This window comes from Chrysochloris asiatica, unplaced genomic scaffold (assembly GCF_000296735.1).
Source record: "Chrysochloris asiatica unplaced genomic scaffold, ChrAsi1.0 scaffold00175, whole genome shotgun sequence".
In the NCBI taxonomy this organism is placed as follows: Eukaryota; Metazoa; Chordata; class Mammalia; order Afrosoricida; family Chrysochloridae; genus Chrysochloris; species Chrysochloris asiatica.
In genome coordinates this window covers 5,721,197-5,748,666 of record NW_006408693.1, presented here as the reverse complement: position 1 = coordinate 5,748,666, position 27,470 = coordinate 5,721,197, and the positions used below count along the sequence as shown (strand labels likewise).

At 37.0% G+C, this 27,470-nt stretch overlaps 1 protein-coding gene across 1 annotated transcript in view; it reads left to right on the top strand.

The window, feature by feature from the left end:
- The window catches only part of PTPRQ (protein tyrosine phosphatase, receptor type, Q), a 338,184-nt gene that overhangs the window by 251,163 nt on the left and 59,551 nt on the right, over positions 1 to 27,470 (top strand). Inside the window, exons 34-35 of the mRNA XM_006871836.1 lie at positions 19,862 to 19,961; positions 24,140 to 24,268. Coding sequence (XP_006871898.1) covers positions 19,862 to 19,961; positions 24,140 to 24,268 — 229 coding nt within the window. The remainder of the gene's footprint in view (positions 1 to 19,861; positions 19,962 to 24,139; positions 24,269 to 27,470) is intronic.

The window sequence follows — 27,470 nt, the reverse complement described above, 5'->3', positions numbered from 1 at the left end:
CACTGTGAGTTGGAACCAATTCTACGGCACTTAAGCAACAACAGCATATATTTCACATTAACATTTTCAATGCTTGATAACTTCTTTTTATATAAGTTATATGATATAGGATTTTGGAAATCTCTTATTGTTATTATTGCTAAGTGCCACTGAGTCAGTTTTCACTCATAGCAATACTGTATAGGATTTTTGAGGAGTGACTCATGAATTTGAACTACCAGCCTTGAGGTTAGCAGTTCAGTGCTTATTCTACAGCACCACACCAGGATAAATTATTTCCCTAGAATTTTCTGGATGAATCACAACTTCCATTTTCCTTGTACCAAGTCCATAAAACCTACAATGTATTCATCTGTTAAAAGAGAAACAAACAAAAATCTATAGCCATAAAATCTATTCTGACTCATAACAACACTATAGAGCAGAACAAAACTGCTGCATAGGGTTTCCAATGCAGTGAATCCTTTAGGAAGCGGACTGCCGCATCCTCAAACCACCAATCTTTCGGGTAACAGAAGAACACATTAATTACTGGACCACCAAGGCTCCCTCATTCATCTGTAGCAACTGTGAAAAGGAGCCACATGAACAATGCATCTTGGGGAACTCCCTTGTGAATGTAAAAAAATCCATGTTACTCAGATTCATAAGATATCATGAGCAACTAAATTTCAGGGAGAGATGTGGCTTAAAGAGGTAGATTGTTCCACCATTTCCAATCAGACATTTTTCAGGGTGTGGAAATATTAGCTGTTTAAAATGTCAACCTCTTGTAGCATTCACTTAGTCAAGGAAATGTTATATCTCGATGAAATAGAGTAAGGACACGTAGTTAGCCGCATAGATATTTATAGAGCAATAATGTGAATTGTCTTGGCTAAACTGTTTGATTTTGTTTAAAAAAATCATTAGCTTGATTAATTACACAATAATATAATCATTTTATAAATGGCTGATCATACTTGTGGCTTTGAAATTGTATACCAGTTTATGTCTGTTGATAGATGAGTTCATCACAGTATACAACAAAGTTAATGCCTAACATCAGCATAATTTCCTGGTTTTGTTTGTTTGTTTGTTATGTACCATTGAGTTGGTTTTGACACATAACCACCCTGTGTATAACACAACAAAACACTGCCCAGTCCTGTGCCATCCTCCCAATTGATGTTACGTTTGGGTCCATTTTTGCAGTCACTGTGTTAATCTCTATTGTTGAGAATCCTCCTCAGTTTCACTGACCCTCTACTTCACCAAGTGTGGGCACGTCTCCAGAAACTGGTCTTTCCTGATAATAGGTCCTAGGTACATGAGATGAAGTCTTGCAGTCCACACTTCTAAGGAGCATTCTGGCTCTACTGCTTCCTAGACAGATGTGTTCATTCTGTTATTCTGGCAGCCCTCGGCACAGTCAACATGCTGCAGCAACACCATAATCCAAATGCGTCAATTCTTCTTCAGCCTTCCTTGTTCATTGCCCAACTTTCACATGCATAAAAAGTGATTGTAAATACCAAGGTTTAAGTCAGATGCCCCTTAGTCCTCAATATGACATCTTTGGTTTTTAACACTTTAAAGAAGTCTTTTGCAGTAGATTTGCCCAATGAAATATGTCATAAATTTTCTTGATTGCTACTTCCAAAAGTGTTGATTATGGCTCAAGTAAAACGTACTCCTTGACAACTTTAGTGTTTTCACCATCTATTATGATGTTTCTTATTGATTTAGTTGTGAGGATTTTTGTTTTAGGTTAAAGTGCAATCCATCCTGAGGGCTAGAACCTTTCTTCATCAGTAAGTGCTTCAAATCCTCTTCACTTTCATCAAGCAAGTTTGTGTAATCTGTGTAATGCAGGTAATTAATGAGTCTTCCTCCAATCCTGATGCCAGGTTCTTCTTCTTATACTCCAGTGTCTTGGATTATTTGCTGATCACAAAGAGAGTAAGTATGGTGAAAGGATATGACCCTGACACAAAACTTTGCTGATTTTAAGCTTCCCAAAATTTCCTTTTCCTGACTACCTCTTGGTCGAAGCATAGGTTTCAAAAGGGTACAATCAACTGAGTACAAGTAAGTATTTAGGAACACGGGGATACTGCATGGTTTTAAATCAGGAAAGGTGTCTGTCAGGATTGTATCATTTCACCATACTTATTCAAACTGTATACTGAACAAATAAGCAGAGAACATGCATTATATGAAGAACAACATGGCATCAGGATTGGAGGAAGACTCATTAATAAACTGCAATACGCAGATAACACAACCTTGCTTGCTGAAAGTGAAGAGGACTTGAAATACTTACCAATGAAGATCAAAGATTTTGATCTTTATTATGGATTGCACCTCAATGTAAAGATAACAAAAATCCCCACAACTGAACCAGTAAATGATATCATGACAAACGTAAAATAGATTAAAGTTGTCAAATATTGTATTTTGCTTTTGTGATCCACAATCAACACTCATGGAAGTAGCAGTCAAGAAATCAAAAGATGCATTGTATTAGGTAAATCTACTGCAAAAGCCCTCCTTTAAGTGTTTAAGAGCAGAGAAATATGTCATTTTAGGACTCAGATGAGCTTGACCCAAGCCATGGTATTTCCAGTAGCCTCATATGTATGTGACAATTGGATAATTGATAAGGAAGACTATAGAAGAAGCGATGCATTTGAATTATGGTATGTTGTTGTTGTTGTTAAGTGCCATCGAGTCAGTTCCGACCCATAGCGACCCTGTACAGGGTTTCCGAGGGTGTAAATCCTTACGGGAGTAGAAAGCCTCATCTTTCTCCCATGGAGTGGCTGGTAGTTTCGAACGCTGACCTTAAGGTTCGCAGCCCGATTCGTAACCACTACGCTACCAGAGCGAAGAATATTGAAAGTAGCATGTCTTTCCAGAAGAATAAACAAATCTGTTTAGAAGATGTATAGCCAAAATGCTCCTTAGAATCAAGGATGGTTAGAATTCATCTCTAATAATTCAGACATGTTGTCAGGAGGGAACAAGAGTTCTTGGAGAAGTACATCATACATGGTAAAGTCGACGGTCAATGAAAAAGAGGAAAACTCCCAATTAGGTAGATTGATGTGGTGGCTGCAACAATGGACTCAAACATAACAAAAGTTGTGACGATGGCACAGAACAGGACCGTGCTTCATTTTCTTGGGCAGAGTCCCTATGAGTCAGAACTGACTTGATGGCACCTAACATCAATAACAAGTATTCTGGAACCTATAGGTTATAGAATTCAGAAATCATTCTCACAGTCAAACCTGGGGTGCTCACTAATGAAAGATAAGAGACATTATAGTCAGGCAGATAGCTCACATCTGAACGAGATAGAACTGTAGTGTTAGAAAAAGACATTATCTCTGTGTTGTATTTTGCATGTTATATTTCTCCTCAGTATAAAAGCAAAGAGGGAATTTTTTAAAAATTCCTCATCAGAATATATAGAATAACTTCTAAATAAATAATGTGATGCTGTTGTGAAGTGCCATAGAGTTGGTTCCGACCCATAGCGACCCTGTACAGGGTTTCCGAGGAGCAGCTGGTGAGCTTGAACCTCCGACCTTTCAGTTCAAACAGCTTTTCAGTATGACACATTAACCCACCGCCACACCAGATATGAATTAAAATCTGCTACCTTCTTTAAACCTATGATGCAGACATTCTTTGGGAAATAAAATAAGATCTAGAATGTGTGATAATTAAAATATCATTTTGTATTTAAGAACATCATATTTTTTTAAAAAATGATCTCTCCAGTTATTATCATACCCTTGTTAGTAGCAAAGCAGTTATGCCTGAATTATATGAGCAACGAAGGACATAAAATTAAGAAAAGGAGAAACTTTGAGTAGAAGATCATAAATTTAGCCTGAAGCTTTTCAAAAGGTGCAAAGAGGAAACCCTGGTAGTGTAGTAGGTCACAAGTTGGGCTGGTAACTGTAAAGTCAGTAGTTCAACTCTACCAGCCACTCCATGAGAGAGATGAGGCTTTCTGCTCCCATAAAGATTTATAGCCTTGGAAACCCTATGCAGTGCCACTATGGGTCAGAACCCACTTCACAGTACATAACCATCACCAAACCTCCAAGAGGATATTATTAAGTAAATTTTCTAAGCTAAAGCATTAGAAACAAAATCGAAGCTGAAAAAAATATGTAAATATATGGTGATCATGCACACAAAGCTAATGATTGGAGCCATGGTAGAAAATGTAATCAAGGAAAGAAAAATCAGAAAAGAAGAAGAGAGTAAAGATAGCATATGAATCAAGAGAGTAATATTGATTGAGAAGACTTTTGGGAATTTTTGTGACAGACGATGAGTCAAATGTAGAGTGTGTAGGAATAATAGAAGAGACTGGAGGAACACATGGGTGATGCGCTGTTTTGTACAAGTTCAGTGAAGGAAAACTTTCAAAATTCCTGTTTCTTCCAAATAGCTTCCATAAGGATGGGACTTATGCTGCACTTCAGTTGTATATATATATATATATAATCTTGTACTCAGTGATCTTTTGCTTTTGTCCCTCACAATTAAGGTTGTTAATGTTGTTAAGTGCCATCAAGTTGATTTCAACTCATAACAACCTTGATAGGCTTTCAGAAGAGTGGCTGGTGAGTTTGAACCACTGACCTTGCAGTTGAAACTGACCTTGAGGTCTAATGCTTGTCCTACATTGCCACACCGGATAGTAGAATAAAATAACTAATTTTTGAGTGTAGTATAAATACATAGTTCTTTTCTTTGGAACCATAACCAGGCCTCAATTGTCCAATTACTAATGTGTATGTGTCTGGGTAGCACCAAGAGTCTAGAATAGGTGAACTGAAGACCAGATCTTGCCAAGACTAAGAAAGGAAGAACCAGTGAGGCATATTCTGTGGACAATGGAGGTGACAAAGAATGGCTTCATCTATTATCTAAACTCTGAGTTCAGTATATTATTTGTAGACCAGAGACATAAAGACAATTTTTCAGGCTATTACTTAGAGTGGTCTTTCAAGGGTTCTCTGCTGCTTATAGATAGCAACTTTGTAAGTAGTTTTACCCTGCAGTGCTTATTCTGGATTGGCCACTTGGAATTCTATGAGAGAGTCATGTACAAAGAGTAAAACATTGACTAGTGTGTGTAGAGAAAATTACCCAGGGTACAACCTCTAGTTGTGGTGAAATGGGATATTCTGATTTAGCAGAATTCATGAGCGGTCAGCAAAGTGACCAGATATTTTGCTAGTTAAATGGATTTAACAATCTCATGTTTGGACATCACATTAGTTTTCTACCATATATTGTATAAATTGTTATTCTATAGAGATTAGATAACACAAAAGAGCATCCTTCCAAAATGGTTACTATCTATGATTTGACAGTAATAGAAAGCATGGAGTCAAAAGAGTTCTTGAAAAAAGCACATTGCCAAGGAAGACATAGTAGAAAGAATCAAAAAAGAAATAAAATTGACTTTTTCTATAAACAAAACAATGCAAGAACTGTTTTATGACTGTGAGAGTGAGGGCAAGCATATAAATGTGTTGATATAATTATCTCTGGTGTCAATCAGAAGATGGCAAAGTGTGTTCAAGTCCCTTGTTTTCTTAAATATGTCAGATGTTGAAATGTGTTATACCATTTACAGCAGGTCAATGGCCCCCAACATTCCTTGAAGGCTTGCTAAAGACTTATGTGTGTATTTGATCCCAAACTGCAGTGAGAGAAGTCTAGGTCTCATCTAGGTCATCAAGCCATAAGTGGATAAACATTCATTCACTGGTATTTTCAACAAAACAGGCAATGAACTCCAAACTGAGTTGCCCATCAATAAAATCTTCAGGATTCAAAAGCTCTAACAAGACTGTTTACACATCAGTGTAGGACACATGTTTCCAAGACAGATCATTTTGATAGTTGTACCTTTTGTAGATACTAAGATTAAGAAGTTAAAATTAGGAGGGAAAGAAACACTATTAACTGACGAACCAATAGTTTTAAGTTTAGATAAAGGGCTAACTGAGGTACATGTGAGTGGGGACCAGCCAGATTTTTGATGGATTAAGAGGATCCTATGGAAGAGGAGTTTGCATTTCAGAAAGTCTTTCTGCCTGTACGAATAAACACGAGAAATGACATACGACGTTTTAATACTAAACAAATACAACTGACTTGATTTTGTTTCCATGCGGAATTGAGCATTAACATTTTTATTCACAAGCATTCCTCTTAACATTATTTTTAAAAATCTTTCTTAGGCACATCAGTTTATGGAAACTGCTTGTAAGTAATGTTTTGATTATGAGGTTTAATTATAGATGATTGCTGTGATTTAAAATCCTGACACTCCTTTCTATAACTCTGTTGTTATGTTCCGTGGAGTCGGTTCCAACTAATAGCGACTCTGTACAGGGTTTCCAAGTCTGTAAATCTTTACAGGAACAGAAAGCCTCATCTTTCTCCTGTGGGAAAGCTGGTAGTTTCGAACTGCTGGTAGTTTTGAACTGCTGACCCTGAGGTTAGCAGCCCGATTTGTAACCACTATGCTATCAGAGCTCCTTTTTATACCTTATAGGACTTTTATTAAATTTGAACAAGATCAAACTTTAAATCCCATGGTAAAGGCACTCTGTGATTTTTTGTTGTTGTCATGGTATAGTTATGAAGTGCCATCGAGTCAATTCCGACCCAAAATGACCCTGCATAGGATTTCCAAGGAGTAGCTGGTGAGCCTGAACCACTGAACTTGCAGTTCAAATGACTTTGCAGTCTGACACATTAGGCCACAGTGCCACACTATGTTACTATGTTAGCAATAAAAAGTTCCGATATGCTCACTTCAAAACAGAAATAGGGAGTCAATATAGAGTTTTCAGTAAAAGGGCTACTTTCTCAAAGGCACCAAAGGATATAGGGATATTTTATTTTATCTAACTGGCAAGCTTTGTGGTTTGTAAGGGTCACCACAGACATTTTCCAGAAGCTTCAGTATATATTGAATTTGTCTGACTTTGGTGTCTTGCTGGGGTAAAAGTTAGATTGCTAACTGCCAAGTTGGCAGTTCAAACATACCAGCTGCTATTCGGGAGAAAGATGAGTCTGTTGGCTCACATAAAGTTTATAGTCTCGGGAATCCAGGGAGCAGCTCTACTCTGTCCTATGTTGTTGTTGTCAGGTGCCATCGAGTCGGAACTAATAGTGACCCCATGCACAGCAGAACGAAACAATGTCCGATCCTGGGCCAACCTCACTACCGCTGCCACACTTGAGTCCATCAATGATGCCACCTGGCCAATCCATCTCGTTAGGGGTCTTCCTCTTTTTCTCTGACCCTCCACCTTACCCAGCATGACAATATGTCCAAAGTATGACTGTTCCCTCCGGACAATATGTTCAAAGTATGAGAGACGAAGCTTAGCCATCTTGGCCTCCAAGGAGCACTCTGGTTGCACTTCTTCCAAAACAGATCTGTTGGTTCTTTTGGCAGTCATGGCACTTTCAGTATTCTCCTCCAACACCACAAGTCAAAGGCATCAATTCTTCTACTCTGCCCTATAGTGCCTCTATTACTCAGATTCAACCTGATGCCTGTGAGGTTGTTTTTGTTTGGGTTACTTACTTACTTTCTTTTTATTTCTGGTGTTAGTTATTTCATTATGACATTTTATTTCTAACACGAAAATAACAGTCCCATCTCAAAAGCTCACTGGAAGATTAAATCAGATGAATGAATTAATAAACATGCAATGTTTATTAATAAAGACAACTGACATTGTTTATTATGTGCCAAGTTTTTAAATATAATGTTTTTATATATTACCTCAGATATTCTTTACCACAACCTTATAACATGAGCTCTTATATCAGATGAAAAAATCAACCCCACTGCCACCAAATTGATTTTAACTCATAGCTACCCTAGAGAAACCAGTTGTTCTGCTCCTTGGGGTTTCTGAGACTTTAAATCTTTATGGGAGCTTGCAGTCTCATGTTTCTCCTGCAGAACAACTGGTTTGAACCTTGAGGTTAGCTACCCAACATTTATCCCACAGTGCCACGGGATTTCTCACTTATAGATGTTGTTGTCATTGTTAAGCACTGTCGGAATAGTTCCAACTCATAGCTACCCTGTATAGGGTCTCTAGGGAGCACAGTGGCTCTGTAGGATAAGCACTGGACTGAAAACCACAAAGGACATGGTTTGAGCTCGCCAATTGCTCATGAATCTTTCTGCTCCAGCAAAGATTTACAGCCTCAGAAACCCTATACAGTGTCCCTATGCTAGGGAACCAACTCCGTGGCACCTAACAACAACAGTAAGGTTTCCAAGGATTGACTGGTGGGTGTGAACCATTAACCTTGAAGTTAGCATTCCAGTGCTTATTATACCAGTGACTTCATCACTTATGTCGTTCCTATGTCTTGTGCTCTAGAGTCAGTTCTAGCTCTTTAGTAACCCTGTATAGGGTTTCCCAGGCTACAAATCTTTACAAGAACAGAAAACCTCATATTTCTCTCATGAAGAGACTGGTGGATTCAAACCACTAATATTGCAGTTAGCAGCCCAAGGCATAACCCATGACATCATGAGTCCATCACTTACAGATATCTCCAGTGTGTAGCTAAGAAATCTGAATCAATGGGTCTTTAAGCAACTTGGCCAAAGGAACAGAGTTAGAAAGTTGTAGCACCAGCTTTCAGACCTAGGCACATGACACCAGTCAGCTCTGTACTTGCAACCACTGTTCCCCAGTGCCTGGAAATTGTTGAAAGCCCAAGTAGCTTCCATTTCCATTATCAGTGGTCATGTGTCTGCTCTCACAGACTTCCTCTTCTCTTGCTGTGCCATTTTCTCTTCTCAGTTTAGAAATCGCCATAGGGCTTTCTAGCTGCTCTCTTTTCTCACCTTCTTGTTTTGACTTAATGAGGTTAACATTCACAAATGAGTGTTCATGAAACTACAATAATTCTTTCTTTGAACAATGGATTAGTATGCCTTTTTCTTATACCCTGACAAATACTGTTTGTTGTCTAGTATTTTTCTCTTAAGTTTGCTATTCTGATAGATTAAAATGATATCCAGTGAGAATATTTTAATGTATACTTTTTGAATTTTGAAGTTATAAAATTTTTAATTAATCTTCTGTATAGTGTTTGAATATCCCAAGTGACTATAACTGGGCCAAATGAGAAAAGGACTTTCATATTCTGTACTCTTGTTAAACGAATTGGCTATCTTTTAGGTATAATAATAAGAATGCCTTTCTCTTAATACGTGTCCTGATGCGTCACTGTAGGATAAACACAGGATAGCAAGTTTGGTTTGGAACTACAAGGTCAGTGGTTCAAACTCACCAGTTGCTCCTCAGAAACCCTATTCAGGGTCACTATGAGTCAGAATTGACTCACTAGCACTTAACAACAACAACTTGAGTGGGAACTGACTTGATGGCACTTAGCAACATCATACAACAGACATTGTGCTATGTGCTACATATTTCATTTAACTCGGGGTTTTTCTTAGAGATGTAAAAGCAGTTTAAAAAGCAGAACCCATGTGTTGAGTTTAAGTATTAAATATTTCATTAGGAAGATACATTAAAAAATTAGCTAATGCTTTATTATTATGACTTACTTAATCACAGTAGTACATTTTCTCTAGCAAACAAAACACGATTTAATTAGACGGGTCACAGTTTTGTAAGTTAGGTCAGGCAATAACTTGCATATATTGCCGCAAGAATCATGTTTATATTCTCAAATGAAAGAATTCCATTTTCTACAAAAGGTTCTGGAGGAAGAAGTGACATGATTTTGCACTATGGGTATAGGCACAGTTGTGAATCAGCAAATGCACTTGAAAGTCAGGGCACATTTTGTCCTTTCCTAGTGGCGCTTTGGTAATAAGTGTGGCCAAAGAATTGTATATTGTTTATTAATATATTCTATGTCATTTCCTCATTTCACTTGGACAGTGCTTTGAAATGGTAACTTAATCTGGAAAAAAAAAAAAAAAGATTGTGGTCCATTTGTCTGCGAAACATGTTTTCCCACTGAGTTCTAAGATTCAGTGATTCAGCATTACTTGATAAAAATGATTATTCGTTCATCTTTATATTTCCTTTCCCAAGCTCATCCAATTATAGTCAGCATGAGAAAAATCATAAAACAATCATATTTTAAAGTACAGAAAAAGGTGTATGTAGAATATTTAATGAGCTACATACTGTGTTAATGTCTTCTAAGTTTGCTGGAGATTCTAGAAGACCAAAAATCTCTGATCCACCATTTGTTGGTCAGTTTGTCATACTGTGGTGGCTTGTATGTAGCTGTGATGTTGTAAGGTATTCCATGGGTATTTTAAATACCACCAGGGTCACCCACAGTGAACAGGTTTCAGCTGAGCTTCCAGATGAAGACAGACTAGGAAGAATGAGAGATGGATAATTTCTGAAAATTTAGTAACTGAAACTTTATGAATACAGGGGAACACTGTAAGCACCAGACATTGAATGTTGAAACATGATGAAGAACACCAGAATATTGTCAGATATAGTGTCAGAAAACAATCCCCTTGGGTTGGAAGGCACTCAAAATAAAACCGGGGAAGGACTGCCTCCTCAAGCTAGAGTTGACTGTGATGACGCCAACGGAGTAAAACCTTTGTGACCTTCATTTGCTGATGAGATACAACTCACAATGAAGAGAAACAGCTGTCAAGAGTGATTAATAATCAGAACATGGACTATACAAAGTATGGATCTAGGAAAACTGGAAGTTATCAAAATGAAATGGAATGCACAAACATTGATATCCTAAGCATTAGTGAGCTGAAATGGACTGATATTGGTCATTTTGAATCTGACAACCACAAGGTTTACTATATCTGCAATGTCAAATCGAGGAGGAATGACATTGCATTCATTATCAAAAAGAACATATCAAAATCTGTCTTGAAGTATACGGCTGTCTGTAATAGGATAATATTCATAAGCTTACCAGGAAGACCATTTAATACTACTATCATTCAAATTTATGCACTAAACCCTAGAGCCAGTGATGATGAAATTGAAGAATTCTACCAGCTTCTTCAGTCTGCAATTGATCAAATACAATCAGGATGTATTGATAATTACCGGTGATTGAAATGCAAATGTTGGAAACAAAGAGGACAGATCAGTAGTTAGAAAATATGGCCTTGATGATAGAAATGATGCTGGAAATCACATGATAGAATTTTTCAAACCAATAGCATCTTCATTGCAAATACCTTCTACGAACAACATCAAAGACAATTATACACACGAACTTTACCAGATGGAATACATAGAAACCAAATTGGCTAATCTGTGGGAAGACACAGTGGTAGTAAAGCAACATATAAGCAGCCAAAACAAGGACAGGGGCAGACTGTGGAGCAGACCATATATTACTCATCTGAAAGTTCAAGTTGAAGTTGAAGAAAATGAAAACAAGTCAATGAGAGCCAAAATATGACCTTGAACATATCCCACCTGATTTAGAGATCATCTCAAGAACATATTTGATGCATTAGACACTAAAGACCAAAAACCAGAAGATGTGTGGGATGATATCAAGAATATCATACAGGAAGAAAGCAAAAGGTCATTGAAAATACAAGAAAGAAGGAAAAGACCAAAATGGATGTCAGAAGAGACTCTGAAACTTGCTCTCAGTTGTAGAGTTGCTAAACAAATGGAGAAATTAGGAGGTAAAAGAGCAAAAATAGAATATTTCAAAAAACAGCTAAAGAAGACAGAGTCAGACATTATAACAAAATGTGTAGAAACCTGGAGTTGGAAAGACAAAAGGGAAGAACACACTTAGCATTCTTCAAACTGAAGGAAACATTCTAGCCTTGACTTGCAATATTGAATGATTCTTTGGGCAAAATATTGAATGATGCAGAAAACATCAAAAGAAGATGGAGGAAATACATAGACCAAGGCAATCATTTGAACAGTACCAAGGGACACTGAATGGTTTTTAATTAGGAAAGACACCAAGGTTATATTTTTTCACCATATTTATTCAGTCTGGATGTTGAGTAAATAATGCAAGAAGGTGGATTATACAAAGAATAACGTGGCAACAGGATTGGAGGAAGACTCATTAACAACCTGCATTTGCATATGATGCAACCTTGCTTTCTGAATTCAAAGAGGACTTATAATATCTACTGGTGAATATCAAAGACCATAGGCTTCAGTATGGGTTGCACTTCAATATAATGAAAAGAAAAATCTTCACCACTGAACAAATGAATAGCATGTGGTAAATGGAGAAATAATTGATGCTGTCAAGGACTTCATTTTGCTTCGATCCACCATCAACACTAATGGAAGTTGCAGTCAAGAAATCAGGTGGCATATTGTATTGAGCAAATCTGCTGCATAAGACCTCCTTAAAGTGTTTACTAAGAGCAAAAATGTCATTTGAGGACTAAGGAGTGCCTGTCCCAAGCCATGGCATTTTCAGTAGCCTCATATGCATGTGAAAGTTGCACAATGAATAAAGAAGACCACAGAAGAATTGATGCATTTGAGTTATGGTGTTGGGGAAGAATATTAAAGGTATCATAGACTGATAGAAGAACAAACCAATCTCTATTGAAAGAAGTACATCCAGAATTCTCCTTAGAAGTCAAGATGGCCAGACTTCATCTCTCATATTTCAGACAAACTATCAGGAGGGACCGGTCCCTGGAGAAGTATATCAATCTTGGTAAAGCGGAGGGTCAGAGCAAAAGAGGGAGACCCTCCATTGAGATGAATTGGCACAGTGGAAGCAATTGTGAGATTGGCACAAGATCAGGCAGTGAGTTGATTATGTTGTGCCAATTGACCGAGGTGTCCCCTGAGACTATGGTCCTGATCCTCTAGATCAAGCAACTCATTGCCTTACGATGTTTAATAATACCTAAGAAATTTTCATCTTTTGGCCCACTGTATATTCCACCACATTCATAGTTATGTTTGCAGTAAAGTTAAATATTATGCTCAAATATCTTCTTTCAAACCCTTATAGATTTTTGTGGGTATATTTCCTCTCTTCTTCCCATGTACATTCAGCCTGTGTATCTATCCATTTATCTACCCACAGAAGACTGTTGTTCCAAGGTTGTGTATGTAACACTATTCACCTCTATCCCCTTTAGCCCTTGCATACCTCCCTGTGTCTTCACCTGTCTTCATCATTCTTCTGACAATCTCCCTCTTCTTGTATATAACCCTCCTTATTGCCTGAGTTAACATATGTCAGCACTTTACTTAGTGAAGTACTCTCCTTTCCTTCCCACTCTTGGTAACGAGCAAGGAATGTTTATTTTCCCATGAAAATCTTTTCGTGGGTTTTTACAATAGTAATCTCATACAACATTTATCTTTTTGTGATTGACTAACTCAACATATGTCTTCCAGGTTCATCCATGTTATGAGGTGTTTTGCAGATTCATTGTTTTGCTTTACCATTGCATAGACTTCCATTGTGTGTATGTACCAACATTTGTTTATCCATTCCTCCATTGATGTCATTTAGACTGTCTCCATCATTTTTGCTCATGTGAATAGTGCTTCAATGAACATCATTGTGCATATATCTATGCATGTCCTGGCTCTTATGTCTTGTGTATATATAACATATAGAGGGATTTCTGGGTCAATGGCATTTCTATTTCCAACTTTCCTAGAAGCACAACATTATTTTTCACAGTGGTTGAAATATTTTGCAGTCCCACTAGCAATGTAGGAGGGTCCCAATCTTTCCACAGCCTCACCAGAATTTGTTTATTCTGCTTTTGTTTTGTTTTGTTTTACTATTCATGCTGGGGTGAGATGCTATTGCATTGCTTGGATTTGTATCTCTCTAACGGCTAACGAATGGACTCCTGGTGTGGTGTTGTAGGATCAGCACTGGACTGTGTACCACAAGGTCAGCAGTTCAAACCAATCACCTCAATGACACTTTGAGTGTTGTAGTGTTCTATAAAATTTGGAGGTTAGTCCCTTACCTCATATGTCATTTCAAAAAAAAAAAAAAAATCCCATTCTCTGGGCTGTCTTTTTACTCTTTTGGCAAAATCTTTTGATGCACTTCAGTGTTTTATTTTCAGGAGGTCCCAGTTATCTATTTTGTCTTCTACTGTTTGTGTGTTTTCAGTAAGGCTTGACAGTATATTTGTGCCATGTATTAGAGCTCCAAAGTTTGTCCCAATTTTTTCATTGATGACCATTGTAGTCCTAGGTTTTACATTTATGTCTTTAATCTACATTGAGTTTGTTTTTTATATGGTGCTTGTTTCATTCTAATGCAAATGAATTTCCAGTTTTGCCAGCACCATTTATTGAAGAGACTATCTCTTCCCCATTTAATATCTGACTATATGTAGATGAATTAACTTCTGGGTTCTCAATTCCATACTGCTGAACCAGGACCAGGCTGTGTTGACCACTGTAGCTATGTAACAGATTTTGAGATCAGGGAATGTGAGACTTCCAACTTTGTTCTTCTTAAGTAATGATTTGTTTATCCCTGTGGTGGTGGTGGTGGTGTGCCATGGAGTTGTTTTAGACTCAAAGTGACAGTGCTATTTTTTTCTTCTTCTTCTTTGTTTTTTTGAGGTTTTGAGGTTATAAATCTTTCCGGGAGCAGAAAGCCTCATCTTTCTCCCATGGAATGGCTGGTAGTTTTGAACTGCTGACCTAGAGGTCAGTCTGACTCATAACCACTATGCTACCAGAGTTCCTTGATTTCTTTGGGTACTGTTGACATTTTCACAATGTTGAGTCTTCCTATCCTTGAGCATGATATGCTCTTCCCTTTTCGTAAGTCTCTTTTGTTTTTTGTATTACTATTTAGTCATTTTCTTTGTTTAGGTCTTTTGTTTCTCTGGTTAGATTTATTCTAAAGTAATTCATTTTGGGGGTGGCTATTGTAAATGGTGCTCTGGTAGCGTAGTGGTTACGAATCGAGCTGTGAACCTTAAGGTCAGCAGTTTGAAACTACCAGCTGTTCTGCAGAAGAAAGATGAGGTTTTCTGCTCCAGTAAAGATTTACAGCCTCGGAAACCCTGTACAAGGTCGCTATGGGTCGGAACCGACTCCATGGCACATAACAACAGCAACATTGTAAAAGGTATTGTTTTTCTGATTTCCTTTTCAGAGCTATCTTTATTAGTGTAGAGGAATCCAATTGATTTTTCTGTATTGATCTTGTACCCTACCACTTTGCTGAATCTTTCAATGAGTTCTAATGATTTTCTATGTATAGGATATCATCTGAGAATAGAGAGCATTTTACTTCTTCTTTGCCAATTTAGAGGCCTTTAATTTCCTTTTCTTGCCTTATATCTTTGACTAAGGCTTCTAACACAATATTATGTAAGTGTAGTGATAAAGCAGTCCTGGTATGGAGCTGTGGGTTAATGCACTGGACTGTAATGTCAGTTTGAACCACAAGGTCGGAGGTTCAAGCTCACCAGCCACTGCTTGGAAACTCTATGCAAGGTCGCTATGGATCAGAACCAACACAAAGGCACACGATAACAACAACAACAGAGTCATAAAGGGCATCTTTGATTATTTCCAGTCCACGAAGGAAATTCTTTCAGTTTTTCTCTGTTGAGAGTAATGTTGGCTGTTAGATTTGAATACATGCTCTTAATTATAATGAGGGATTTCCCTTCTTTTCCAATCTCAATACGTGTTTTGTTTGTTTTTATCAGTACTGGCGGTTGGATTTTGTCAAATATCTTTTCTGCATCAATTGATACATTCCTGTGGTATTTTTCCTTTGTTTTATTTATGTGGTGTATTACCTTGATTGCTTTTCTAATTGTGAATCATCCTTGCATCCCTGATATGACTCCCACTTGGCCATGTTGCATTATTTTTCAATATGTCATTGAATTCTATTGGTTAATATTTTGTTGAGAATTTTTGCATATATGTTCATGAGGGATATCAGTCTATCATTTCCTTTTTTTGGTGATGCCTTTGCCTGGTTTTGGTATGAGGGTTATGATTATTTCAGAAAATATATTTGAGAGTTTTCCTTCCTTTTCTATGTTCTGGAATACTATGAGTGGAATTGGTTGCTTTTCCCATTTTCTTGTAAATTAGAAATAAAATCTAAAGGCTTACATCTTCACAATCAATACTTTTGGCAAGAGTACTTTATAGGTGTTGTTGCCTAGATCAAAACATCTCTTTTCAAGAGCTGTACAGTATCTGGTTTTCTTTATTGGTGTCCAGTTGATCATTAGGTAATATGTTAGCAATCCTTCACTGGAGAGTTGTTTTCATTCTTTACAGCTGCAAATAATATGTGGGTAATATTTTGACATCACATAAATATTCAATTCACTATCAATCTTTCTTCTAATCATTTCCCATTGCATTTGGTATTGTTACCTGAAACAATTATTTCACTAGAGATACAAAGTGGGGCTTTTTTGCTATCATTTCCATACTTATTTACAAGATTTTTTCTCTAATAAAGTTACATCTAATTCACTAGTGATTTATCTTTATTTAAAAATAAAATTTATATGAGAAATCCAAGGAAAATGCTTAATTTTCTCCTTTACTTACAGGGTTTCAGAGTAGGAGTGATAACCAATGTCTATACATGAATATTATTTTTGTTTATTCTCTATTTTTTAATTGAGTAACATTAGAAGTCATGGATTTTTTCTATATTCAACATGTTTCAATAGTTTCTATTTATATTCATTATATTACTTAAGTTGGTCTCTTTTTGGCCTGTAGAAACCCCTTCAAATAATCCTTCATTCTTTTCATGACAGTCATCTTTGATGGCTTTCTAGCTTTGTGGCACAAAAATATGTGCCACATTCATTTTGTTCCCTACTGCTAAGCTGGCATTTCTTGACAAGTTCCTAGTTTTGTTTTTGTTGTTGTTAAGTGCCATGGAGTCATTTCCAACTCCACAGCACTTAATATACTGACCCTGTATAGTGTTTCTAAGGAGAGGTTAGTGGGTTTGAACAGCCAACCTGTGGTTAGCATTCCAATACTTATCCTATAGTGCCACATGCAAGTATATACATTTTCAAAGTAGTATCAATGGATTTCCTCACAGAATATGAATGTGATCTGTGAGAGAAAGAGACAGTCAGGTATGACTCCAAGTTTCTGGACAATGAGAAATTGGGACAATGGATTTGTCAGCTATTAAAAGATAGAACTATGCAATTAAAATGAGGAAAGCATAGGAGTTCAAGCTCAATATATTGATATCCAAATTTTAATTAGATTTTAAAATAAATACATCTAGTAGGCAAGTGGGGATGCTGATGGGTCTGTAGAATAAACACTGAAATGCTAATCTCAAGGTCAGCAGTTGAAAGCCACAAGCTGCTTTATGGGAAAAAGATGAGGTTTCCTGCTTCTATAAAGATTCACCATCTCATAAATTCTATAAAGGGATACTATCCGTCAGAACTTAACAATAGCAGTAGGTATATGGATAACTAGCATATCTTTCTGGAGTATGATAGATGCAAATGAAGTAGACATCATTATATAAATGATAATTAAAACTAAATTTGCTCCAGGGTAGGGGATAGACACAACACAGTTTGGGTGTTGGGAAGGGCAATACACAAGAAGGGGAAAGGGGATGGAAGAACAAGATAGATAGGGGAACACTGAGGCAGATTCATATGGGCTAAATACGAGGTACATAGTGATGTATGCTCAATCTTGGAAAACAGCGCTCTGTGATACAGTGATCAAAGCATAGTCTGAATGGGTAAAAGAGGGGAAAGAATGCTAAGTTATTTGCCTGTCTTATGAATATAAAGAAATATTGGGAAATGTGATTACAGAAAGCTTGTAAGCCCATCTTCAGCCTATAACTGATTGGAATACCTAAAAGGGGCTCTAGACTTGCCCAGTGAAATAAGACTTTTTGAGGAGACTTTGTAGTGTATAGGACCTTAGGTGGAATTCTGAGTCCCATCCAGAACCTTCTGAGGTGGGACATTCTCACTTGAAAGGACAAGCAGACCAGCCTGGAATATCTAGAGAACAGAAGATGCTTCTTGAATGAAAGACCAACAGGAAAAATCTGAAACAAGAATGGCAGTCTGATTGGCTAGTATAAGAACAAGCAAGTTGTTAGCCAGGGAGCCATCAAGGCAAGGAATCAAGTCCCTTCAGGACAAACCCTTGTCCAAGACTGAAACTCAAAGGGAATACATGAACAGGCATGTAAGCTTGCTGGTGACCATGTTGTTCTACTGGTAAACGGAAGAGGGAGAAAGGCAGCAATGAAGAAATGGTCTGAGTTAGACCACATTCCATAGACTCGCATCGACCTGGAGATGAGAGGGGGAAGATGAAAGGATAGTTGATCCAAAATATGGGGAGACCTGGGGACTCCTGAGCCCTTGGACAAGGACATAGCCATGGAAGGCAAGAGCTAAGAGTGAAACATCCAGCTGATATGAAGTGAAGGGGAGAAACACAAGAATGTCCAAACTTGTAGACAGTACCCATTTGACCTAGCCTCAATGGCTTGATGATCAGAACTTGACTAAAGGAAGATAAAAGCAACAACAACAACAATTTTTGATAAAGGAAATAAGTGTAAATTGCTACAATTTGATGAATTTAATCTATATTTATGGATTTAGTAGCTCAAAATATCAACTGAGGTGAAAAGAGTCTTCACATCAATTATCAATCCTATCCCCTATGTATACAGGGTTGATAGAGATGGCAACTTAGAGATTGACTACCTAAAATGAGGGGACTATAAAGGCATGAAGTGACTGGCTTACAAGTTTTAAAGAGGGAGTTTAGTTTCAGAGTGTACAGGGGAAGGCAGAATCTCCACTGAATAGTTTTCATCTTGTATATATGGGTCTAGTGAAAGGAGATGGGGATATGATTCTTATGATTCAATAGTGAGTAATTGTTATCATGACTAATTGTGACTGTCACAACTGTTAAGGTAGAAGTTTTGTTTTTTTTAAAAAAGGGGGAGGTAGTTAATCTTACAGTCCAGGAACAGAGGACCCTAGGACCCTCAAGGGAGAAGAGCACTAGTGAAGCAGGGACACTATAGATGGAGGCAGAGTTGATAACGTGGAGAGATAGAGCAGCTAAGGACTCTAGTCTCATGGAAGGAGAAAGGCTGTGTGTTGGTGGCCAGGAGGCAGGCTTGCAGAATGTGCCCTTGGGTTGTTTAAATGATTATATATTTCTGAGTGTTTTTGTGTACACCTTCCCCACCCAAAACAAATAAACAAATGAACAAAAAAACAGAGGGAATAGAAGCAAATATTGTTGAATAATGATGCATGGAGGCGATTGTAATCATTGCAATGAAATGATGAGTGTAAAACTGATGTTCTCCAATGTAAACTATCACTCAATTCATAATAAATACTTAAAAAATAGAGGGATAGAGGGAATGGGGTCAACTACTGTTGACCGATGCCACACTGTGGGGATTGTAATCATTGCAATGAAAGAAAATGAAATTGAAATTCGTTGAGTGCAAAACCAGTGTTCTGCCATGTAAACTATCACTAAATTCACAATAAAAGATTTGACAAAAAAACAAAACAAAAACAAAAGCAAACTCACTGTCCTCCCCAAGGTATTGAGTGTAAATAGAAAAAAAGAAGACAAAGGATTTAGAAACAAAGTTAGGATACCTAGAAGAAGACAAAGAACAAGCACATTGGTATATTTTATTAGCACTCTAGAGCAACATGCTAAAAAAAATATATGTTTTTTTATTTTGATCTTCAAGGTAATAGTGCATAACAATATTTAATGATAATGTAATTTGTCTTCTGCTCCAGGTGAAGGACTTTCAGAAAGAACTGTAGAAATAATTCTTTCAGTCACTTTGTGTATACTTTCATTAATTCTTCTTGGAACAGCAATTTTTGCATTTGCCAGGTAAGATTTATTTATGATTATGTTTTTTTGAATGCTTTATAGACATAATGTTAGTCAGAATTCAAACAGAAGATAGAAACCAGACAGTTATTCATATGTGAAAATTTCCTTATAAAAAACTGTTAACAAGTACAAATGAATAGCTACTAAAGAAGGTAAAAGAGAACTCTATGAGATTGAGAAGTAGGAAATGAAATAAAGCAGCTACTCCCTCTAGATGGAGGGAGAGGAAAAGGACATCAAATAATAATAAATAAAAAGAAGAATCCCGGGACTAATCTATGGGTAAGCATTATAATGAAATATACAAAGACCTGGAGTTTGAACCAAAAGGGAAGTACATGCTCAGCATTCCAAAAACTAAAAGAAGGCAAAGTCAAGCGTCAGGTTGCAGGATGGATATGCAGAGTCCTGGTGTGTTGTTGTGGGTTAATGCACTGGACTACAATGTCAGTTTGAACCACAAGGTGGACAGTTCAAGCTCACTATCTGCTCCTTGGAAGCCCTCTACAAAGTCACTATGGGTCGGAACCAACTCGACAGCATATAACAACATGAACAACGTGGACAAAATAATGAATGATGCACACAGCATCAAAAGAAGATGAAAAAATATGTGCAGAGTTCACTGTACCAAAAATAATTTTTCTATGCTCAACCATTTGAAGAGATAACATATGATCAGTAACCAATAATACTGAAAGAAGAAGTTCAAGATGCACTGAAAGCATTAGCAAAAGTCAAAGCTCCAGGAACGGACAGAATACATATTAAAATCGTTCAACAAAATGAACTGATGCAGTACTGGTGATGCTCACCCATCAGTGCCAAGCAATTTGGAAGATAACTACATGGCCAACCTATTGGAAGAGCTCCATATTTGTGCCCATCCCAATTTTGCTGAAGAAAATTCAAAAATGGTTGCAACAGTACATCGCAATGAACTGCCAGAAACTCAGGCTGGATTCAGAAGAGGACGTGGAATGAGGGTTATTATTGCTGACATCAGATAGATCTTGGCTGAAAGCATAGAATCCTAGAAAGTAGTCTACTTATGCTTTATTGACTCTGCAAAGTCTTTCAACTATGTGGATCATGACAAGTTATGGATAACATTGCAAAGAATGATTATTCCAGAACACATGATTGTGCTCATGAGGAACCTTATATAGACCAAGAGATAGTCATTCAAATAGAACACAGGGATACTAAGTGGTTTAAAATCATGGAAGATGTGCACCAGGGTTATATCTTTTCACTATATCTATTCAATCTGTATGCTGAGAAATTGGAGCCTATGAAGAAAAACACAGCATCAGGATTAAGGGAAGACTCATTAACAACATGATATTCAGATGATATAGGCTTGCTTGCTGGAAGCAAAGAGGGCTTGAAATACTGATGAAGATCTAAGACTACAGTCTTAAGTATGGACTGCACCTCAATATAAAGAAAACCAAAAGTCTCACAATGGGACCAATGAATAACATCATGATAAATGCAGTAAAGATTGGAGTTGTTAAAGACTTTATTTTACTTGGATCAACTGTCAACACTCATGGAAGCAGCAGTCAAGAAATCAAATGACAGATGGCATTAGGAAAATCTGCTTTAGAAAAAGTGTTAAAGAGCAAAGATATCAGTTTGAGGACTAAGGTGTACCTGACACAAACCATGATGTTTTCAATCACCTTATATGCATGTGACAGTTGGACAATGACTAAGAATAAATGCATTTGAATTATAGTGTTGGAGAATATTAAATGTACCCTGGATTGCCTGAAGACAAACAAATCTGTTTTGAGAGAAGTGCAGCTAGAATACTCCATAGAAGTGAGGATGGCAAGACTTTGTCTCTCATGTTTTGTGCATATTGTCAGGATGACCATTCCCTGGAGAAGGGCATCATGCTTGGTAAAGAAGAGGCTAAGCGAAGAGAAAGAAATGCAGTGAGATGGATTGACACAAGAGTGGCAACAGTGAGCTCAACCATAGGAATTATTATAAGAATGAGAAGGCTTAGGGCTGGTCAGTATTTTGTTCTGTTGTAAATAGAGTCATTATCAGCTGGCATAGACTAGAAAGTCTAACAACAACACATACTCAGAGTTGTAATTTCATATATAATTTAATTTGCAACTAATTTGGTACTGTCTTGTGAGTTGTAAATTGAATCTTTTTCATTTTTAATGGGCTTTCTACATTGAAGTCCTGCCTTTCAACCATATAGGAATGAGCTTGAGAAAACGTATTTTCTATGTCATCCTAAATATCTAATTAATAATAAATAGTAAATGCTTGAAATATGAAAGAATAACTAAGTATTAGTTTGTAATATACTGTACAATGTTGTTGTTAAGTGCCATCAAGTCAGTTGGTAGTTGAGCATCAACCAATTCTATTTGGTACAGTGACTTTGTATATTCCTTCTATCTTCTTTTGATGCTTCCTGCATCATTTAATATTTTGCCAATATTTTGTCAATATTTTGTCAATATTTGCTCCTTCATAGTGAAACTAAAGGCTTGAATATTTCCTTTGGTTCTTTCAATTTGAAAAATGCCAAAAAAAAAATGACAAATGTTTTTCTCTTTTGGATCTTTGCACATTTCATTGTAATACTTTATAATGCTTAGTATTATAACGTGTTATATCATAATACATCATTATTTTATAATGCTTCATTTTTTCAATGTATAATATTTTGCCTCTCAAACTTTGTTGTTTTCTCAAAGCATAGTGTTTTGTCCTCCCAAACTGCTCTTTGAAATTTCCTATTCAGCTCTTTTACTTGATCATTTCTTCTAGTTACTTTCGCTTCTCTAAGTTGTAGTGCAAGTAAGTTTCAGAGTTTCTTTTGGTCTTGCCTTTCTTTCCTGTCATTTTAATGACTTTTTGTTCTACTTAGGTATGATGTTTTGATGTCATCTGACAGTTCATCTGCTCTTTGGTGATGAGTGTCCAATGCTACAAATCAATTCTTAAGATAATCTCTGAATTTAGAGACCCTACTGTATGATACCATAGTGTAACAAGTATTGTTGTTGTTGTGTGCTGTGGAGTGGCTTCCGACTCATAGCGACCCTGTACAGGGTTTCAGAGGCTGTAAATCTTTACAAGAGCATAAAGCCTCATCTTTCTCCTGTGGAACAGCTGGTAGTTTCAAACTGCTGACCTTGAGGTTTGCAGCCCGATTCATAACCACTACGCTACCATAGCTAGAGCAAGTATATAAATTCTTAAATTAAAATATTTTTTACTTGGCTCTAAGCCGTATTATTTGCTAGTCATGTGACTTTTTTTAAAAAACCTGAGCTTTCTGATGATAAATAAAGAAAGCACACATTTCATGATAAGGTTAGAAAATTGCATTGAGGCAATTAAAAAAAAAAGTTTTTAATGTTATCCTGTGTGTAGAAATAGTTTTTGTATGTAATAACAATAGAGCATTATAGGTTTAGCGTTGGCATTAATATACAATGCCACAACCAAATATTTGCTATCAAAGTGGTTGTTGTTTATAACAACCCTGGACAGAGTAGCATCAACCCATAGTATTTCTAAGGCTGTATTCTTTATAGGAACAGACTGCCATGTCTTTATCCTGTGGAGTTTATGGTGGGTTCTAACAACTGAACCTCTCTGTTAGCAGAAGAACACTTCACCTCTGTGCATGCAGATCTTTCATTGGTGTTAAGAGCTCTGAGCTATTGCCATTTTCAGTTTATTTTTCTTTTGTAATAATTTGTGAGAGAGCTTGATAGAAGGAAGGGGGAATCTATATTGCTCTGTACTTTAAAGGTTTCTATGACTCAGGCTTTGATCAACAGATTTTCAAAAAATTTCTTACTTCCAAAAAATAGCATGTTAGAAATGTAGTTACATAAACTCTATGAAGTTAAAACTGGAAAACTAAATCAGGCTGTTGTAAATTTGCAACATATTCAGAGAAGTGAATCCAACATAAAATTTGAATAAATGTCTTTAGTTAAGTGAGATAGAAAGAAAGATGAAAGAAAGGAAGGAGAGTAGAAGAAAGACAGCAAAGAAGGCAGGAGAAAGGAAGGGAAAATGAAAGGTATAAAGGGAGGAAGGAAAGAAAGAAAATACTTATAGTAACTCTGAGTTCATATGCTTTCTATGACATTACCATCTTGGATTTACTGTACTTGTTTTAGAATTCGTCAGAAGCAGAAAGAAGGGGGCACATACTCTCCTCGGGATGCAGAAATTATTGACACTAAATTCAAGCTGGATCAGTTCATCACAGTGGCAGACCTGGAACTGAACGATGAGAGATTAACGCGGTGAGCACACTTCTCTGGTCAAACAGTGGTCCAGAGAGCCAGAAGTCATGACCCTATTCTGACCTATGCTTGTTGGAAGTGTTTGTGGGGCTCCTATTTACACAGGTCATAGAGATCTTCTTTCAAAGGGTGACCTCCGTCTTCTGCACACTTCTCACTGGTGTTCACAGAATCACTTCATCTTCTTTATATTTCGAGTTCAATATGAGCTTCATGTATTGTGCTCTTTATTACGTTCTTTTTCCTGAGACTAATATTTTTGCATTAAATTGTTAAAATTATGCTTAATAATTCATTACATGTGGTAGTTTTTTACATCAAATTACCCAGAAGTATCTACATGTTTAATAGCAAGTTTAAATTCATTCCATTTTAGCTACCTGATGCTAATTGTTTATATCATTTTCACAAAATTGTTTCTTATAGCTTTCTGTCAGTATAAAATGACAGTGTATGTCTAAATTGTGCACTGTTTTCTTCCTTTTAAAAATTGCCTAAAATTTGAAAATAAAATATAAGGAAAAAATTATCTTTAGAAGAAAAAGTAAAGCAACACATAGTAAAAGAGAGAGACATTGGTATATGTTAGAAATGATGCAATACTGAATTTTGAAGAATAAATCATCTTAATCCCATTAAAACATAAGTTCTTTAAGATGTTGGTATATTTTTAAACATCTATCTATTAAGATATTTTATTCTGTTCTTAGTAAAATCTATCACCAGGCTGTCTTACCACTTTTATATTATTATATGATCAAATTTGTGATGTTTATAAGCACATAACAATTGTTAAAAATTGCTTGCATAGCTCTTTTGAAATTTTTAAAAATATAATTGATTTATTTTTTAAATGCATGATGCCAAAATTACTTGGATCTTAAAGGAATTACTCATTTACCTAAGTTGGTCTTTACTGAATTGATTAACATTACAGGTTTATTTCCAGGTTGTCTAAGAATATCTAATACCTGCTGTAGAGGGAAGTGTCATATGATAAGCAAGGTCCATTTCAGTGCTACAGAATAAAAATTAGTGTCATAATTAAAATGTATAGAAATTTGGTTTTTTGGATATGAATACTTATTTCTTGAACATGTAGATGTTTATCTTTCTTTTTATTGTAATAAGGACTGCTCCCGTGTACAAACAGATAGTGCTCCAAAGACATATTTTAGATGGTTGAATATTCCCATGAATATTTAGTACTCATAAATGTAAATCATTTTTCGCATAAAAACGTTATATACAGTAGTCAATGAATTCCCAGGGTAACCAACCAAAGGCAAGTTAAACTGTATTGTAGGTACAAAATAGCATAAATACTACAAATCTATATTCTCAGTCCTAGAAATATAATTTCTGCATAGTAAAATGAAGAGTTTCTTCTCCTTTCCCACTTGTGAACCAAGTAAATTTCGGTAGTATCTTCCCAACTCTCTTTGTTGTTACTGTTGTTGATCAGTGCTGTCAAGTCTGTTACCACTCATAGTGACCCTGTATAGGGTTACCGAGGAGCTGCTGGTGAACTTGAACCACCTACCTTGCAGTTCATAGCATTAGCCACAATGCCATACTTATGTAATCCTTTATCAATTTCTTGTATTCTCTTTACAGGCCCAGGATCTTAGTCCTTTTCTCTATTAAGAAGAAAGTTTAAATCTCTCAGTGCAATTAATTTCAGTTGTTTGAACAATTTTGTATTATCTGTTCATATCAAAATGTGAACTTCTAAGACCTTATTATATTTGTAGATTACTCATTATATTTGTACACCACTAACTCTATCACCACTCATCTGTCAATTTGCTGTACTGTGGTGGCTTGCATCTTGCTGTGATGTTGGAAGCTATGTCACCAGTATTTTAAATACCAGCAGGGTTACCCATTGTGAATAGGTTTCAGATGAGTTTACAGAATCAACATAACTCAAATGCATCAATTTTTCTACAGTCTTCCTTATTCACTGTCCAGCTTTTACATGCATATGAGGTTGTCAAGGACTTCATTCTTCTTGGATCAGCTATCAACACTCATGGAAGCAGCAGTCAAGAGATCAAATGACTTATTGCATTAAGCAAATCTGTTGTACAAGACCTTTTTAAAGTGTTGAAGAGCAAAGATGTCAGCTTGAGGACTAAGGTGCGCCTGACCCAAGCCATGGTGTTTTCAATAACCTCATATGGATGTGAAAGCTGGGCAGTGAATAAGGAAGACTGTAGAAGAATTGATGCCTTTGAGTTATGGTGTTGGAGGAGAATACTGAAAGTGCCATGGGCTGCCAAAAGAACCAATAGATCCAGTTTGGAAGAAGTGCAGCCAGAGTGTTCCTTAGAGGCCAAGATGGCCAAACTTCGTCTCTCATACTTTGGACATATTGTCAGGAGGGAGCAGTCGCTGGAGAAGGTTATCATGTTTGGTAAGGTGGAGGATCAGACAAAAAGAGGAAGACCCCAAAGAGATGGATTGGCCAAGTGGCAGCATCGATGGTCTCAAGCATGGCAACAATGGTGAGCTTGGCCCAGGATTGAGCAGTGTTTTGTTCTGCTGTGCATAAGGTCTCTATGAGTCAGTATCGACTCGATGGCATCTAACAACAACAACAACAACTTCATAGGAGTCCTGGTGTGGTGTTGTGGGTTAATGCACCAGACTACAAAGCTGTTTGAACTGCAAGGTTGGCAGTTCAAGCTCACCAGCTGCTCCTCGGAAACCCTATATAGGCTTGCTATGGGTCAGAACCGACTCAATGGCACTTAAACAATAACAACAAGAACTTCACAAGGGGAGGGAGAATCAGCACAAAGTCAATCCCTATGAGGCTGAGGTGTTACTAAATCTACCACCCGCCATCCGTCCCACAGCCCTCTCTCCTCTGCTGGGGTGGGTAATCCATTGCAGTGGTGACACAGAACTCAGACAGCATACTCACAGTCACGGGTTTATTTTGAAAGTCAACAGGTTACAATTCAGGATTAGAAATGTTCAGGGCACATTTCTTTCAGTCAGGACAGCCTCTTACCAGCCAGGCCCACAAGCAGTCCTCTTTCTGGTCCTTGGCCTCTCAGCTGTGGGCCTGTTAGCTTCTGCGCTGCTCCAGCAATGTTGCGGACCACTTTTGGCACTGCTGATAAATGTCTAAAGGGCACTCCACTTTGCTAGAAGCCTCAACCTGAAGGTGCTCAGTTCTACCTCTGTGGGT